Source organism: Camelus bactrianus, chromosome 2 (genome assembly GCF_048773025.1).
Source record: "Camelus bactrianus isolate YW-2024 breed Bactrian camel chromosome 2, ASM4877302v1, whole genome shotgun sequence".
Classification (NCBI taxonomy): domain Eukaryota; kingdom Metazoa; phylum Chordata; class Mammalia; order Artiodactyla; family Camelidae; genus Camelus; species Camelus bactrianus.
Genome location: NC_133540.1, coordinates 25,624,191 through 25,643,109, shown reverse-complemented (window position 1 = coordinate 25,643,109; position 18,919 = coordinate 25,624,191). Strand labels below are relative to the sequence as shown.

The following is an 18,919-nucleotide window of genomic DNA, read 5'->3' as shown; positions in this document are numbered from 1 at the left end:
GTCCACAAAGGCACCTCCGGAGCAAAACAGTCCCCTCTGCCTGGGGCTGTAAGTAAATCTCAGTCCTGCCTATGAAGTTGCAGAGCCCTTGGGTACGGATTCAGGTTCCAACCCCACCTCGTCCCTGGAGCTGCACCGGCGGATACGGTGGCTGTGGCCGAGCCCATCTCTCTTCTCCTGAGAGTGCACCAGTGATGGTGCGGCGGGTCTTCAGAGACAAAGGCCACCACCCAGCCATGTTGCGCCCCTCCCCTCAACACGCACCAGCAGTGTTGCCTTCTTTTCTATTTTTAAAAATTTTTTAAAATGGGGAACCCAGGCTCTGTTCTATATACACTCCCAGCCACGGCACACAGCACACTCCAGTCCCCTGAGGCTGCCTCTGCATGGTGGGCCCCAGTCCTCCGCCCGCCTTGGGCAGCCAGTCCCCGCCCACCCCCACTGGCTCATCTAGTCTAGGGCTGGGGATCTCAGGGATATTTTAGGCCCATTTCACTTAGTTCTGTCAGCCAAGGGCTGCTGTGCACTGATCCAAGCCTCGGAGGCTCCCCCTCCATCCCCACTGACCTCTCTGTTGGAGGGGAATCCCAGCATAAGAGCGCTGTTCCTCCTTTGCTGCTCCCCCGCAACAGATCCCTCACTAATTTCCTTTTTTCTCCTTTTTTTTTTCCCCTCCTACCAGATTTGTGATGAATTTTGTCTTTTGAAGAAGGCGATGCTCTGTCAAAGTTCAGCAGGTGTTCTGAGTGGATGGGTGGGTCCGTGGACGTCTCTCTTGGTGGGAGAGGCTGAGATAAGAGCGTCCTTCTACTCTGCCATCTTGGCTGCTCCCTCACAATTTCAAAGATTTTTAATTCAGCTTCAAAAAAAAAGTTTTGACTTTACTTTATTAATTCTGTGTGATCCAATTTCTATTCCACTCACATTCTTTACAGGGGAAGTCTGCGTGTTAAGAAAATGAAAGTAACTTTATGTAATCTGACATAAAGGCAAGTCATTGCAGAGGGCGACCAGGGTAAAAATAAATGAACTTAATTGAAGCACAAAGTTTTGTGCCTACATTGGAGAATGTAGGCAGCCTGGTCCCTAAGGAGAGAGCTGCCCACTTGGAGTTCTCCCAATTAAGAAGAATGAGACAATTTAAAATCCAATTTCCCTTTTTTATAGTTGTTTGAGCTGTTGAGGTATAAATCAGCTTTAGCTGGACTACACTGAATTCTTTTTTGCCTGGGGTGGGTAAGAGTAAATGTAATTACAAAAATACCAGAAAGATACATTTATTTCCTTTCAAGTTAATTTTAGAAATTAAAGACATGTTCTTCTTTTCAAAAATCAATAATATATATTGCTACAAAAATTGACGAAACACAAATATTGTGTTTGTATTATTTAAAATTTATGATTGAACATATGTTATCAAAAAAGCCCTTGATTTCCAGAACCAACTGTTGCCAGACTCCTGCTCAGTCTCTTCTCTCCTTCTTGTGTAATTACTGCTTCACTGGACTATGAGTGATTTCTTTTTTATTATTATTTTTTTAATTCAATGAGGCATTGCACTTTTTAAAGCAGTTATTGTGAATGCTGTTTAGATTTTCTAAGTACCAGACAGTGATTTATCTTCTTTTTCTGGGAATTACTCCCTGTGAAAATTCACCAAGAGCAACAGCTAAGACTGTCTGAAGGGCCTGAGTAATTTGATTTTCATAGGCCCGTGGACCATGCACACTTGGAAGGGTTTAAAGAGCATCTCCTTCTAATCCAGCTCAAGACACTTTATAGATGAGGCCTCGTGGCTCTCAGTGATCTCACAAACCATCAGCTATGAGTTGCAAAAGCTAAGACTGATGTTAAAAAAGTTCTGCATTCAGTTACCTGTCATTTTATCTTTACAATGTCTGTGTATTTAGAAAGGATTTTTGAAATACAGCTAATAGCATGGCATTCACCACTGTTCCTGGTACTTCGCATTACTGGGGATCACCAGTGCTGACCTGTCTGGGGCATAGCCAAACCTGACTTCTCTGTACAGTTCCTGTATGAATACACTGGTGTGGTTGTTACTTTTTGAATATGTAGCCAAAGGTTATTACTGTCACATTTGCTTTTGTTAACAAACCTGGGTCATCCAATATCCATGTTTACTGTTGCCTCACAATAATAAAATGAGAATCAAAAAGAAAGAAGGTGAATTTATAAGGTATCTGCTCCACGTTGTTAAGAAATGCCATGGCTTGTCATTTATTATTTGTATTTTAAACTGTAATGTGCTTTACTTGTCATGAGCATCTCAAAAATTTTAGTCACTCCTTGGTATCATGTCATTTGATTGTTTCTAAGATGGACTTTTGGGGGGTTTTGTATTCATGAGAGGCACTTTCAAATGGCAGGTTTTGTCTTTGTGTTTATGAATTGTAAAGGGCTTCCCTGGCATCCAGCAGCCGGAGGAGCAGAGATCTGCCTCTGCCTGCTGCGCTCACTTCCAAAGCACTCACGTACTTACTTCCTGCTCACCTCTGTGGCCCTGCGCTGAGACATCAGAGGGAGTCTGTGAGTAAAAGCATGCCTTTTGTCTACTCCGCATTCTTGGATGACTGTTCTGTCCAAGCAGAAAGAGAGAAGCACCTCTGCCTTACTCTGCTTCACTGATGACTAACACAGATGATGTTAGAGATGATGTATCACTTTATGACCCTTGACACAATAGGTTTGATTCTGCTTAATCCTCAAAATTCTCCTCTGAAATATTATTCCCATTTTAGAGAGACGAAATGGAGGCTCAAAGGTTGCCAATGACTGGTCTGAGTTTATTTAGCGATAAATGGCAACACCAGGCCTTACCCTCAGGGTTTCTGCCTCCTTCTCCTACATCACAGCTGCCTCAACCTGTTCTTAATTTATTAATAAACTGGATTCATTTGAGTCATGATTCTTTACAATATTAAATGTAAATTCCTTGTTTTGCTCCGTGTTCTTAAGTTATGGTTGTCAAAAACAACAACTAAATCCTGTCTGGCTGGAGCTGCTGCCTTTAACCTTTCTGAAGGACTAACTTCCCAGGGCAGGAATGAGACCCTCATAATAAGGTGCTAGCCAGCCAGGAAGGAAGCTAGAAAAACCCCCTCCCAGGAGGTGATGGATTCCTGTCAGGAACACTCCGGGGAGCACTGGGTTAGGAGGCTCCATGAAGAGGTGTCTGTTCTTTTTCCTCTATCTCCGAAGGGAAGTTCAAAAGCCTTTATTCTCCATGTCCCCTGAGAGTCAGCTGGTTAGGGCCTCCATTTGTGTCCAGGGGGCCAGAACTGAGCATAGGCAGAGGAACTGAAGATAGACGGGTAGCGAGATCAGAGGAAAAACAAGTGTTAAGATGATCATAATGTCTGTGACTGGTGATTTAATGATCTTAAAAAATATAAGAAAAACAACAAAATCATCCTAAAGGGGGACAATAATTCAAAAGTACAAAGTTTAGAAAGCCAAGTGCACCAGGCTTAGGGAAAAGAAGGTGGTCTAAGAGGGAAGAAGTCTGAGACACCCCATTTAGGTTCCGCTTCTGACTCTGTGCCCTCGGGCAGATGCCCAACACCTGTGCCCTCCCCACCCCAGGCGCCCATTCCTGTGTCTAAGAGGGTGGAGGACTACTGGCCACTCAAGTGCTGGAGCCTTTCTGGTGAAGGTGTACTATTGACCAGAACCCTAACCAGACCTTTCTCACCATGGCAGTAAAATAACTTGGTGTTTAGCACTGGAACTCGTGGCACTAGAGGAGCATGGAAATAAAGTCCAAATTTAAAGAAAAGCTGTGGCGAACTGCATTCCCACCAGCAGTGTAGGAGGGCTCCCTTTTCTCCACACCCTCTCCAGCATTTATCATTCATGGACTTTTGAGCGATGGCCATTCTGACTGGTGTGAGGTGATACCTCATGGTAGTTTTGTTTTGCATTTCTCTGATAATTAGCGATATTGAGCATTTTTTTCAGGTGCCTATTGGCCATTTGTAATGTCTTCATTGGAGAATTGCTTGTTTAGGTCTTCTGCCCATTTTTGTATTGTTTTTTTTTAATTATTATTAAGTTGTATGAGCTGTTTTTATATTCTGGAAATTAAGCCCTTGTCAGTCTCATCTTTTGCAAATATTTCCTCCAGTTTGTAGGTTGTCCTTTTGTTTTGCTTATGGTTCCCTTTGCTGTGCAAAAGCTTATAAGTTTAATTAGGTGCAGCTGTTATGGAAAACAATATGGAGATTCCTCAAAAAACTAAAAATAGACTTACTATATGATCCAGCAATCCCACTCCTGGGCACATATCCAGAGGGAACTCTTAATTCTAAAAGATACATGCACCCCAATGTTAATAGCAGCTCTGTATACCATAGCCAATACATGGAAACAATGTAAATGTCCATCAACAGATGACGGATAAAGAAGTTGTGGTATAATTTATACAATGGAATACTACTCAGCCATAAAAAGAATAAAATAATGTCATTTGCAGCAACATGGATGGACCTAGAGATCATCATACTAAGTGAAGTAAGTCAGACAGAAAGACAAATATGTGATACCACTTATATGTGGAATCTTAAAAAAAAGACAAACTTATTTATAAAACAAAAACAGACTCATAGACATAAAAAACAAACTTAAGGTTACTGGGGGGTAAGGGGTGGGAAAGGGTAAATTGGTAGTTCAAGATTTGTAGATACTGCTATATATAAAATAGATAAACAAGCTTATACTGTAGAGCACAGGGAACTATATTCAATATCTTTTAGTAGCCTATAATGAAAAAGAATATGAAAATGAATATATATATGTATGACTGAAATATGCTGTACACAAGAAATTGACATAACATTGTAAACTGACTATACACCAATTTAAAAGAAAGAAAAAGAAGGAAAGAAAGAGAAAGAAAGAAAGGAAGGAAGGAAGGAGGGAAGGAAGGAAGGAAGGAGGGAAGGAAGAGGAAAAGCTCTGGGATCTAAGTTTAGGCTTGGATATTTCACTGAGCTTCCAGGACTGGGCACATCAGGTACTCAGTAAATGAATGGGTGACAGGTAGATGAACTGATGGGAGGTCAGGCTTCCCCAGTGGTGGTGGACCTGGGAGCAAAGAGCCTGCAGTTCAGTCCTGATCCACACTAACAAGGTGAGGAGACAGTTATAACCTCAGTTTCTTCTTGTGTAAAATGGAGATGACACCTGATAGGGTTATAAGGATTAAGTGAGAAAATGCTTATTAGTTTAGTGCTTCACACCCAGGAAGCCCAGGATACTGTGATCTTCTACTCCTCCGCAAAGGCATCTGAGGAAGACGGAGTCTTCAGAGGTATGAAATCCACAGGTAGGAAGTCCGCTAGCCTTCCAGGCTCCTGCAGGACTCCTCCCCTTGTCCTTGAGGACAGGAACGCTTTCTTCTGGGACCCGCGATGGGATCTAGAGACAGGGGTGAAGCCTACAAGTTAGATGCCCCAATTTAAGCCTTCTTTGCGCAGAACCCCAACGGAACTTTGGCCGTAGGGAGAAACAGACCTCGGCCCGAGCAGAGCAGAGGGACCCACTCGCAGGTGGGGATGCTGCTGTCTTTCAACTTTGGACTTTGTGCTGGACGGTAGGGAAGCGGTGGCCAAGGAAAGAGTTGACAGTTGAGTGAAGCCTACATGTTGACCGGAAGGCCAGAACTCTCAGAATCTCCCCACCAGATCTGGCGACCCATTCGAGTCCTTTCAGCCCATTTGTACACTGAAACTTGTTGCATGTAGCCGCCTTTCCTACAATTGGGGAACAAGGGGTCTTTCTAGCCAGCCAGATTCACTTCTCGACCAATGACCGCTTCTGGTTTAGGAAGGAGAACGTTCTGGGGTTAGATTTCTCTTGGGCCTTTCCTTCTAATAGCTGTTGTCTTCTTTTAGTTTGGCTAAAATTGATTCAGGCAGGAAAATCTTAGTGGGAATGTGAGCTTATTAGTGTATATACGTATTATTTATGAAGTGTGTCTCTAAGGAGCCATCAAAATGTGGCCGCTCAGCCATAGAAATACACATAATGCAGCCCTGAGAACATGAAGAAGTGGCTTTTTGCAAGGGAAGATTTCAATGATTGCTGAAGAATAAGGGAGGGGAGGGAATCAGTTCAGTCAACAAGATCTCATTCGACGCTGCATTTTCTCAGCTGAAAGGCAGCCTAATCCTCGCTAAGCCCTCCCCCTTAATAGGTTTGAGGAGATTTCAGAAACCGGATAAATGAAGATGTTCCACTGTCTCCTTTGAGTTTCCAGAAGCCGAATCCCCGGCAAGCAGGGCAGGAGGAGAGGGCTGCTTTGGGCAGTTTCATTGGGAAAATTAATTTATGTAATGGCATAATATTCTGGCTTAAAAATTGGGAGTTAACCCTGGCAAACAAAAACTTTCAAGAAACTATGGAGACAGCCCCCGCCCCCTTCATTTCCCAAGGCAGCAGAATCCCTACATCTTGAGCAAAGTACTCCGATTCATGCCTCATTTTAATCTCATCTCCGTTTTTTTCAGAAGCGGCCAAAATAATTAACCCTACCTGGAAAGAAAGAAAAACCAAACGTAAATCAGCTTGGCGTCGCCCACCTTTCCCAAAACGCCGTGGGAGTGCGGCCATTGAGGAGGGTCTCTAGGTGACTGCTCCGTAATATTTTCCTTTTTATCTGAAAAAAGCCCTCTGTGGAGCCGTGAGCAGTTCCCCCGGCACATTCGCCGGGTGCAGACGGTCGCAGGCATTACAGGCCGGGTTAGTGACCACTGGAGACGGAAATCGCTAATTACAGAGTCGCCTTTGATCTGCCCGGGCCGTTTGGCCTGTGACCCTGGAGGCTCCGGTGTCCGCGCTTTCCCAGAACTGGACCAGACCAGCGCGTCCTGAGCCTAAGGGTCCGACGTCGGTCTGGATCAGGCTTCTACGACTGCCCAGAGTTCCAGTCCATCCGCTGAGCTGGTGGGCCGCCGGACGCTAACGAGCGCCTGCGTGCGGAGCAGTTTGATTCGTTTAAGCTACTCGCTAACTGCGCTTTTCTTTAAATTTTGGGATAAGACTGGGGAAATAAATGTCTTAAAAGATTTCCACGTCCACTGCCTCTCTCCCCTTCCCCACCTTCCTCTTTCGATCCGTTTGTAGGGAATGGAGTTTTCTTCTCTTTGCTGGGACTGTAGTGTGATTCGAAATCGTTTGGGAAATGAACAAAAGTCACCAGCAAGCGGGGCGACTGGGACAGAGCGCTGAGGGCAGACAGGGGGTGGGAGCAAAGGCCGGGCCTCGGAGGATAATGGGGAGCCGGCTTCCTCCCCGTCTGGTCTCCAGGGTCCCCTTCATCTTCCAGGTAAGATGAATGTCCCTTCATCCATCATCCACAGGGAGCCCCTCCCCCAGGCGGGCGAAGAATCTGCTTACTGACGAAACCTATTAGCCCCGCACTGGGCGGCTTTGTGGAGGCAACCGAGGCTCTCCATTGTGGCCTTTGTCCGAGGAATTCAAGCATTTACATAATGTGTTATCGCGGAACTCTGCGCTGGGTCGGGACACCGCGTGCGGAGCCCAGGGCGGACGTCGCGCCCGCAGCTCCCGGGCCCGGGCGCTCCCCAGGGCCCCTCGCCGGTGCACCTGGGGCCCGCCGCAGGCGCTCGGGCGAGGAACTCAGTGCCTCTTCCTTCCTCGCCACCTCGGAGGGCTGCGCTTTAAAAGGGAGCGGCAAAGTTTCGGTGGGTGAACCGAAGCTGGGTCCATGTGACCCCTAAAGCCGAAGAAATAAAACTTCGACATTAATCCGGCTCTCCGGGAGGACGTTGGGCGCTTCGCCGTTTTACTCGCTGACCGTTGGGAGCGGGTCGCTCAACGGTCACTGGTGCCTCGGAGCGCCGAGGCGCCTGGGGTTCCGATGGCTCGCGGGGTCGCTCCCTACCCGCGCGCCAGCCCAAAGCAAGCGTCCTTCGGGGCTTTTAAAGGGTAGAAAGTTGCGCGGTGTGCGGGACTACCGCTCTCCGGAGCTTAGGAGGGAGTCTGCAGGCTTTCGAGGCGCTCACACTTCTCAGAGTAAATGCAAACATTTGAGTAAGCCTTGGTCTCCGGGTAGCCAACCTTTTAGAGGGAGGTGACTCTGCTCAGAAATCTCGTTCCAGGGGAATTTCCACCAAAAACGTCCCAGAAAGTGCCCAGAACGCGCCCCACTCTAGACAGGTGCAGGATCTTTTGTGCGGCCACGCTCGGCCTCTACTCTCCAAACACGGCCGCTTAGAGGCGGGAAGTGCTAAAGTTTCGAATGCGAGAGGAAGCCTGTGCTTGTAAAGGGGTCGCGGGGCGGAACCCCCGAAGCCGAGAGGCTTCTTGTTGCTTGCAAAGAGCCTTGAGTACCGGCCGTCCCCGCGGCGCTCGGCGCTCGCCGCCGGCGCCCAATCAGCGCTCTCGCTGGGTTTGTGACGGCATTCGGCCCCGCCCCCTCGACGGCAATAAAAGGCCTTAGAGACTTCGCCACGCAGAGCACCGCGCGCGGCCCTGCGCCTCGGCCCGGCCACCAGGTGCTGGTCCCCGCCTGCTGCCTGCGGCGCGGGTCCCACTGTCCAGCCACCAGCCACCGCCGCCGGTTCCTTATCCTTCTCAGTCCGCAGTGAGGTTCGGGCAAGCCAATCTCCAGGCTTCTCCCTCTCCCTTTTTTCTCGCCCTCCCTCCTCCGCAGCCGCCTTGCCCCGCGGCCCGGAGCGGCTGGCTGGCAGGTGAGCAGCGGCGCAGCGCCCTGTCTCGCCAGCTCACCTTGCCAGTCCCGGCCGGCGCCCGAGGGGCGGCAGTCCCCCTAAAACTCCCTTTTCCCTGCAGGATGAAGAACCCGATGCTGGAGGCGGTGTCCCTAGTGCTGGAGAAGCTGCTCCTCATCTCCAACTTCAAGCTCTTCAGTTCGGGCACCCCGGGTGAGAACAAGGCAATGACCACTTACAGTGTAAACTCTTTCCTCCGCGGCGACGTGCTGGAGGTGCCCCGGACCAACTTCACACACTATGGCATCTACCTGGGCGACAACCGTGTCGCGCACATGATGCCGGACATCCTGTTGGCCCTGACCGATGACAAGGGGCTCACGCAGAAGGTGGTCTCTAACAAGCGTCTCGTCCTGGGCGTCATTGTCAAGGTGGCCAGCATCCGCGTGGACACGGTGGAGGATTTTGCCTACGGTGCCGACATCCTGGTCAATCACCTGGACAAGTCCCTCAAGAAAAAGGCGCTGCTAAACGAAGAGGTGGCGCAGAGGGCGGAGAAGCTGCTGGGCACGACTTCCTACAGCCTACTGTGGAACAATTGCGAGCACTTCGTGACCTACTGCAGGTTCGGCACCGCCATCAGCCCCCAGTCGGACAAGGTACGACGCGTGACTCGCCGGTGGGCTCGGTGAGGACGCCCCCTCCCATCTCTAACCTTTTCTCTCCCCTGGGTTTGAGCAGGGATTGAGTTCTAGACTTAGGAAGGAGTCCTCTGATGTTCCTCGGGGAGGCCAAGTGAATACATAAGTGGCAATGTGCCTTGCAGGATATCTCGAAATGCACAGTGAAAGAGTGTGGCAGTGCAGTACAGTTGCCAGCGATGCCAGAGAGCTGCCCAGTTATTGCTGCGGAAGTCATCATGGTGTCCCCCAGGGTAGCTGAAATATGACAAAGGGCAGGTAAATGGGAGAGTCACAGAAAATCTGTCACCCTGTGCTTGCAACTTTACCCAAGAATTGCAGTTGGAAGGAAAGTGTCCAGAGTTTATATCTAATCTATAACACTGTATAGTACAAATGTTGTCCCTTTAAAATAAGGATGCATGCAGTTTCCCCCTAAGCTGCAGAGAGTGAATTTCCTTTGCTTAATAATAAACTACCAAGATTTCTATTAAGAAGACCTCCCAGGTAGATCCCTTCCTCCTGTGTCTGGGCTTCAGAGAAGTCTTTTCCTTGGTATTCTGAATTCTTTCAGTATTGGCTTTAATCCCCATCTAGACTTCCTCATTGTTAAGCATCCTTTACCGACTAGTCCCACAGATAGGTTAGTTTGTTTACATGTTCCCCAGAGATCAAAACAATTGATTTTCAAGAAGAGCCATTAAATGTTGGAAGGTCGTTTTTATGGCTACTTTAAAAAGGAAAAAAAAAAAAAAAGTTCGAATTTAAGATGATTACATTAGGTACAAACCCAAAGGAAAAAAAGTGGATTTTTATTAACTTTTGAAACCTCTTCACTTGTAAAGTTAACATTTTAAGCCTGCAACTTCATTTGCAATTGGAAGCTTTCTCAGCCTTCCCTGCAGTGGCTAAAGAGGTATTGATAATGTGTGCCCTTCACTGTGAAAACCTGGGCAATCACAAAAGAAGCTTCAGATTTTACTCTTCACCTTAGATATTGTGGGACCAAAGAATCTGAGGCCATGTAACCAATTTTCTATTGCTCTACATCTTAATTTTTGGACCCATATAGGAAAATCTTTCCTCTGTGGCAGAGCAGGAAAGTATAATGCTTGTATACATCAGTGTCTAAAACTCTATAGATTATTTATAAAGCCACGAGAGACTCAATCTAGGAATTATTTTCTAAGTAAAATAAAAATACAATTAGAGCACTGTGCAGTGATTCAAGACTCACAGCTCCAGTCCAGGCCCGTCTAGAAATGAACTTCACCACATTTACAAACACTGGCTCCAAAAGTGTTCAAAAGGAAACACGTCAGATTTACTCAGGACCCAAAGCAAATCATTTCTCTAAGGAAAAACAGTATTTCTATCCCGTAATTAGGAGTTACCCTTTCATGGAACACATATAGCACTGTATTACATACTTCTACCAAACACACACACACACACACACACACACACACACACACACACACACACAACAGTACAAGTGCTTTCTTAAGGTAGTAAAATATTTAATCTGCATTAACAACTAGCTGGAGTAGTTTTTCATCTTTGGAAAGTTTGGAAGATTTCACAGAAGTAGAGAAGTGTTTTAATTGCTATTTGCTGCATAGCACCTCTTGTGAAGTTGAGTTTTTGTCCTCGCTTTGAATGGTCTAACAAACAGCTTGGCCACAGAGTAGATTTCCTGGGGAGGGGGGAGAAAAAAATCCCCGTCCCAAATATTCCAATTCTAAGGAGTGTTTTTGAACATGCCCTAGGAGAAGTAGGTCATTAATACTGAAGGAGGACTGGTTTCTATTTTTCAGAAGCATAAGGAATGACCTGATTCTGGGACGAATTGTGGAGTTCACAATATATACAGCTATTATCAGCTCAACAGGAGAGTTGCAGAGTTGCCTCTTAAATCTGAGTTTGTGAAAACTCTCAAAAGCGCTTTCCCTCACGAAAACACTGCAATTAATATAAACGTGAACTTGGAGAGAATCTTATATTTTTGTAGTGATGCTCTTTTTTTTTTTATAAGTTTAGAAATCAAAAAATTAAACTTTTATATTATTGTTAAAAATTTCAGTGTTTTGTAAACTATAAAGCCCTTTAATTAGTAACTATTACTATTCCTTATCCTTTTTTTTTCCTTTGCTGGTTTTCATTGCCAAAATGAATGCACAGACCCCTTTTAACTTCTGGGGATTCAGTGCTCAAAACTGCCCTTACAGGCTTCTTAACACCTAGAAATACAAGACATTTTCCTACCTTTGAGAGATGCCTCCTGCACTGACAGCCAAGTGAACAAGACTAGGACATTCGAAATGAGATGCTCCTTGGGAAAATCTTTTGGGGAAAAGAGAGCCCAGAATGATACTGTGTAGGCCTTAATTAAAAATTATTGGGAAAAAAGATAAAGGAAGCATGACTGTATCAAGACGATATTCTCATTTACTTCAGTGTATACCTTCCCATTAATTGCTAAGCAACTTTCTCATTGTCCTGAAAACTTCATTCAGTTTCATTCTCATCACTTTTAAGATGGTGTGTTTGTAACTCAATGTCTTGTTAGTTTAGTTTAAAAGAGACAAATCATATAGTTGACATATAAAAAGAATGACATCTGGATAACCAACAGGAAATTTTGTATTTGTTGAGATACTGTATAAAGTACGGACAGGGACAACTTTACAGTGAAGATAGTGTGTTAAAATATATTGAACTTGTGCATTCTATCCATTAAGAATTTGGAAACCTAGCTGTCCAGGACTAAACAGGCCACTATAGGAGACCCTAAAAGCGTATAATGTCATGTCTAGAAAAGGAGCTTAAAACTCATATCAAAATGAAGTAATTGATTGCTACATTCTGCCCTGACAGTGAGGAGGTAGAGATAATTGTCAACTAATATAGCAGTCATAATAATCATTGTAATACCTTACATTTATACAGTGTGCAGATGAGTACAGAGTACTTCTGCAAAAAAGGTCTCATTCGATCCTCATAATAACCTCAGTATTCCCATTGCAGGAGCAGAGGGTAGTCTGGACAGGTTAAATGGTTAGATGATCCAGAACTCAACCATAGCTATTTTCTCTGGAAATTAGTTTTCTAAGGAAGAAAAATTACACACATTAGAAGAATGCATTCCTCAGGGGTAAGGATCATGTTTAATTTATCTGTATTTGCAGCAGTCAATTTTGTGTCACATAACTGATTGTGAACATAACCTATTTTGGCAGGGAATGGGGTATGACAACCAAATCAGACTTTGTGTGCCTTTCGGTTTTGAGACTGATGAGAAAGTTATCATCATGAGTGTTACCAAACTGTAGGCTGGTGAGTTGTGGGAACTGAATTCACCAGGAATGATATGCTAAATTTGATTTGCTTATTTAACTTTAGAATATGTTATTGTTATTGAGAGGCAGTTTAATATGGTTTTTAACCTTTAATCCTGAATAACTTTTATGTGCTTACATTTCCTAGTTTCCTATAAATGTCCTATCTTTTCAAAGACAGCTTCCAGGATTAACCTAGTAGCCTAAAGTATCATTTCAGCTACTATGGGATGTGGCATCAAGAAACTGAACTATTAAGTAACATCTTAAATCCTTTCCTAAGATGTGAGAGAAATCTCCTCTGTCTGGTAGATAGAAAATAGCTGGGGAAACTCTGCTCTGCTGTTTGGGATAGGTGACTCTTCTTCAGTTTAGCCACCTTTTCTAATATTCTTACATTTTATTTTCCAGTTTTGTGAGAATGTGAAGATAATTATTCGCGATCAGAGAAGCGTTCTTGCTTCGGCAGTCTTGGGATTGGCGTCTATAGTCTGTCTGGGCATGGCATCATATACTACCCTTCCTGCAATTTTTATTCCATTCTGCTTATGGATGGCTGGCTAACTTCATGCCCCCTTGTCAGTGTGTATTCGGTGTGTAGATATGTTCATATTTGTAGAGCACAAATCAGTATATGCATAGTCGAGAAAAATGTGACCTGTAACACTGTGTTCCGGATAAAAATGTGATTAAGAATCACGCCAAGTGCTTACCATGTAAGCCCAAGAACAAAAGGCTTTCTGAATCTTCTCAGGCAGTTCCATTTTAAAGCATTGTGCAAATCTTGGAAACGCAACAACTTCTGATAGAATGCGTCGTTACAAGAAAACCAGCCCCTAAGATGATGGCCACAGGAGATTATTTGTGTTATTATTATTTTCTCTCCTGTAATCATTGCTCTTCTCTGTTACGCCTGAATTTGAAGATTGGAAAATTTATTGAATAAGATCACTAAGTTTATTGTAAATTTATGTTGTTTCATTGAAAAATTTGTATTAAACTCAAAGAATTTCCCTTACTCAGATGAAAACATGTTTGATGATTGGCCAAAAACAAAATCACAATTTTTTTTTCATGTATTATGTATAATTTCCAGTAAGTCAAGAATAATTTCATTACTTGAAACCATATTGGCAAAGTTAAGGTTTAATGACAAAGTAGTTGACCAGAACTATAGAAATCTGTGTTTTAGCTATTAGCGCTGCAGTATTATTTGATTTGGCTTTACTTAATAGGAGTCCTGGCATTCTTTTTTTTTTCCCCCTTTTATGTGTCACTGTAGTTCCTTTAAACCACTCTGAGAGGAAAATGAATATAGGATTGAAGTAATCTGGGTACTTGGAGTGTGTATGTGCCAGTTAAATATACAGATATCCACATACACTCAGGCTGATGAAAGACAAGCTTCGTTCTTGATGGCTTTCTTATCATACAAGTGTGGTTAGTGCAAAGCATTGGTAGAGGTGAATGTAAAGGCACGTTCCATCCATTCACTTAGGTTCTTGCACCACCGGTGTAACTTGCATGTTTGTCATTGGATGATTTATCTTTTAAAGCACTTACTACTGCACCATAGAATTTCTAAAAGCCCTGAGATTTGTTTTCTAGTCAGGCTTCTCCATTTTCACTGCTAAGTCAGTACGGTTTACATCCTTAAAAGAACGACGCTTCAGCAGTCTATAAAACCCAAACAAGTGGGACCAAAGGAAATAACTGTTAAGAATAATTTTTCAGTGTCTTAATGCCACCAGGCATGTAAGTTGATTACACAGAGGCTGTTTTCATATCAGAATTGTGATGTAGCAGTGTTCAAGCCAGCGTGTAAGCGTGTTTGCAAAATGACCAAATTCTAAAAATTAAAGCACAAGCTAGACCTGCATTTCAAGTATTAAATGCTTTATAAAGTATCAAGAATCACAAGATAATGAGTCACATAATGAGTAGTATGAGGAGGGTGGAGTTGGTCACTCAGTAATCCAATCAGAATGAATTTAAGAGCAGATGTTAGTGTATCTGATGCTTTATCACCACTAATTTACCTACCACGAATGTAGTGAGAGTTTAATAATAATTAACCTTTGTGTTTAATCATTTAAATGTTTTAAATAATTAAAACATAAAATGGCAACACCACAGGATAAAGTGTTCTATGGGCCTATTCCAGACATTGAAAATTATTTTTAGTGTGTCTACGTTACAAACAACCACTGTGAGACTCCACTGTATTAGTGGTTTTTCACTTCCTGTATATTATCCATGTAGCAATTGTTTAAATAAATTCATTTAAAAAAATGGTGTCCTCATAAATATTTAACACCCTTTGGGGCAGACTTTGGTGTTGCAGGTAACAAAAACCACTGTCTGGTGTTAAATTTGTGTTCAAAGATCATGATCCCTCATTAAAAGCCAAAGGAAGTACTTAAGGTTGGAGTGAACATAGTTAGTCCTGACTCGCTTCATATCCTCAAAGCCAGATTCAATTCATCCTTCATTTGTGTGCTCATTATGTGCCAGACCCTGACCTGGTACAATTTCATGGTCTGCAGTTAATATCAATTTTTAACGACCTATATTAGTGTAAATGCAGTGCTATGGGAACAGAGGCAGAAGAAATGAACTCTTCCTGAAGGGCAGGAGAAGTCAGAGTGAAGGAGGCAGTGCTAGCGTTAGGCTGCGTGGTCTCATTAAACGGATGTGTTTCACTACGTGTGGGAAGAGGGAACCAGAAAGGAGGGGTTTTTTTTGATTAAATGTTCTCACGACACTAGAATTTGTTGACCTTCTTAGGAGGAAAGGAGAGTTTTCGTTTCGTTGTGCTCAGTGGGATCAGTTGTTTAACAAGGTAGGAGAAGAAGCGTATATAGAGCCTTGATCACGGTTAGAAAAGAATCCTTGAGCCGTGACTGCGTCTCTAATGAATCTCTCTGGGCTTCATTTGTTAAGATTCACACCAGTGGTCCTGCAAATCCCTTATATTTCTAAAATTCGATTGTAACTTGTGAAGCGATAATCAAGTCGTGTCTGATGCAGTTTTTGGTTGTTTATTTTGTTCTTTGCTGTGCCTAGCTAAAGGCTGACTAGGACTCATTGGGGCTAAGATGAAATGCCGCACGTGTCAGGTACTATGCAGGCACTGGTAATGAAAAGATGAACGAGACATGGACCTTTTTCTCAAAGTTTATGGTCTCACAGACATAAAAGTACTGTTAAGACTTTCTTCAGTTCAGCTGATTAAAGGCACAGGAAAAAAAACCTGGTTGATTTTCACTAATAAGGCCAAAATTATAGGCACTGTGCTAAGACTTGAAAAATGGGAGTGTTTTCTAAAGGGACAGATTTGGGGCAGGACATTCTGTGCCTTGGGGACAGCATGAGCAAATGCGTGAAAGTCGCCCCCACCACACCTTGGCACATACGTGGGAGGTACTTCACTCTTCAGTGACTGAAAGCATGAAACTGCATGGGGCATCCAGGCAAATGCAAGTGGTTTCAGAGGGGAGAGCATGGCCAGGCTGATGAGGAGAGATGCCGGAAAAGGAGAGCAGTGATCAGGGGGTTCAAGGCTTGTGTAGATCAAGAAGTTCGGATTTTATGAACAGGTAACGGAGATTCAGGATTCAGAGCGGTAATTCTCAAGAGCATGGAGGAAGGCTGTGGGTGGGGTGTGGTCAAGACAGAGCAAGGGGATCTTAAGAGACTAGTTATGGCCCTCAGTCTCTCAAACAATGGACTGTAATTGTAAGAATGGAGAGCAAACTTGTCAAAGAAACATCAGCAGACTTTAGCTAAATACTTCTTTTTGACTCATGAATAACTCTTGCTGGAGTGTCAGAGAGGAGTTGTGTATCCTTTCCTCCAGAAAGTTGGTTCCTGAAAAATAAATAAATGTGGTGACCATGTGGATATTGGATGTTCTAGCTCTTTGTTCTGCTAGATATGTTTTTTCCCACAGGACAAGCCAAGAAGTATGGATTTCTTGTTTAAAAAATTATTTGTTTCAGAATATAGATCTATTTCATATTTTTCCATTTTCTATTTCATACCTTGATTGTCAAGTATCAAAAATGTTTTCCAATGATATCAAAGTTTGTGCCAATGGCAAAAGTCTTATTATAGATGAGAAATATCTAAGAAATGATGATTGCTAATCTTCTGTTTTATATGATCTATTTAGAGACTTATCTAGATCTGTCAGCTCAACTAATTTTATATTTGATATACATGCATGTTCAATAAAATCAATTTTGCATACTGTTCTCTCTCGCCTCTGAGTTTGAAATACGTAAAAGTAGGTAACACTGTTTTTGAACACGGTAACCTGGAAGTTTTTGCTTCTTAGAGCTTTCTCTGCTGAACAGAGTTTTATATATTTAAAATTAAACTTTTTGTGGAGCTACCTTCAGATTGATATAATCTGTGTTATCCACATCTTGAAGCCTACCTTGACTATGGAAAAAGGGTTCTGTGTCCTGTTGAATAACAAATCCTTCTCTGTTCCACAAAATCAGGCAACAACAACAAATAATCAGAGCCATGGGCATGAAATCTCTAACCAGATGTGTAATGTTACCAAGGCAGCCTGCAGCTCTACACTAGCCACAAGTGGGGTGGGGTGGGGATGGGTGGGGACGAGGTATCAGTAGGAGCAAGTCCCAGGCCATTCACAGCATGACAAAGACCACAGAAGTTCCTGGGCTGAACCCTTAAACATCTCATCACAGTTCCGCTATGGAAAATCAGACACAGTTTGAGATACTTTGTGATTATGCAAATAATTCGATCCAGAGCCAAAGCTTGACTCCAGCTTGCTTTCCACTATAACCACATCAGCTCCCTGAGGTCTCCCATAACTTGGACAAGCTTTCCTGCAATGAATGTATTAATTTCTTGCAGACCCTCTGCGTAGTCCAAGCAGGGCCACACAAGAATGAAATAGTTAGGATCTCAGTCCGGTAGTTCCTCAATCTAGGGAGAAAGAATAGCAAGTAAATCAATTTCAAAACAATGATAAGCTTGTACAGGTGTCAGAAGAACAGGAGCTAAGACCTGTCTACTGGGGGCAGTCAAGGAGAGGGATGGCACAGAAGTCTTCCTTGACACCTTAACCGAGCCATAAAGAACACAAATCTTTACAGTGAGAGAGGATTCCCTCTTCCAGGCAATTGCAGGCACCTGGAGAGGTAAATACAAAGGGACAGAGTCCTGAGAGCCCTCTTGTAGTTGGATTGCTGCTAGTCAGTAAGAATAATCATCTGTGTTTATGTCACTGCATTGAGAGAAAGATGCCCAGTGCTGTTACAGAGAACACACCGTTCCTTTGAGGAAGGACGACTCTGCTCAGGTGATGCTGGAGACAGGAGGCAAAATCACAGAGGACTTTACACTGACAGTCTTGAGTGGAAAGTGTTTCCTAAACTTTCCAAAGGTAAGTCTAATAAGCACGCGATTTTTGTGAAAAGCATAAATATGGGTGGAATTCGGTTGTGAGGAAGAGAAACAGACGTTTTATGGCTAGAGGTTTATTTAGGGATACATGAAAAAGTGGGAGGTTTATTTTTTTTCATGGCGATACTGGGGATTGAACCCAGGACCTCATGCATACCGAGCATGCGCTCCACCACGTGAGCAACACCCTAGCCACCTGCCCCCACACTGAGCTTTGAACTGCTACTCCTCTGCCTGCCTACTGACTGCTACTAACTCTCAGTGTGCCATTGCTTCTGCTGCCCCATAACTGTCTTTACACCTCTACTTTGTGTTTCTTCCACTTCTGCTCTGCACTGCCACATCCCTGTCTCTCCCCAAAAATTGCCAATGGATCTGATTAGGCTGACTAGTTTAGATGCACTATCGGTGCTCACAGTGAACAAAGTTCTCTAGCCAGGCTGCCTTATGGGGCACTGAACACTCTCCTATCCTATAGGTCAGATATGGTCTGATCAGGTGACCCCCTTGGGTCAGCAATCAGTTGTTGTCAAGTTGCACGACCATGGGCTCCAAGGTACGCGGAAGCTACTCTAAAGGAGCTACTTGCAGCTGATTTTCCTTTGAAGACGACTACTGGTCAGTTTAAATGGGAGAGGACTACCTGGTTATCACCTTAGAGAGCTCATTCTGCAACAATATAGAGAATAGATTGAATGAGGAGACTTAACTCAAAGGACATACATTCTATTACCAAAATGTA

At 43.8% G+C, this 18,919-nt stretch overlaps 1 protein-coding gene across 5 annotated transcripts; it reads left to right on the top strand.

The window, feature by feature from the left end:
• The first annotated feature begins 8,385 nt into the window (after positions 1-8,385).
• LRAT (lecithin retinol acyltransferase) lies at positions 8,386-16,988 on the top strand. Of its 5 annotated transcripts, none has more exons than XM_074377040.1 (3): positions 8,386-9,373; positions 12,634-12,730; positions 13,144-13,279. In XM_074377040.1, exons 1-2 carry the CDS (start codon positions 8,837-8,839, stop codon positions 12,724-12,726), a joined length of 630 nt encoding a protein of 209 aa, XP_074233141.1. In that variant the 5' UTR covers positions 8,386-8,836; the 3' UTR covers positions 12,727-12,730; positions 13,144-13,279. The 5 variants fall into 5 exon arrangements, with proteins under 5 accessions (XP_074233141.1, XP_074233149.1, XP_010966835.1 ...); XM_010968533.3 differs by lacking the exon at positions 12,634-12,730 and having other exon boundaries at positions 8,478-8,634; positions 8,836-9,373; positions 13,144-16,988; XM_045505545.2 differs by lacking the exon at positions 12,634-12,730 and having other exon boundaries at positions 8,478-8,735; positions 8,836-9,373; positions 13,144-16,988.
• Positions 16,989-18,919: the final 1,931 nt, after the last annotated feature.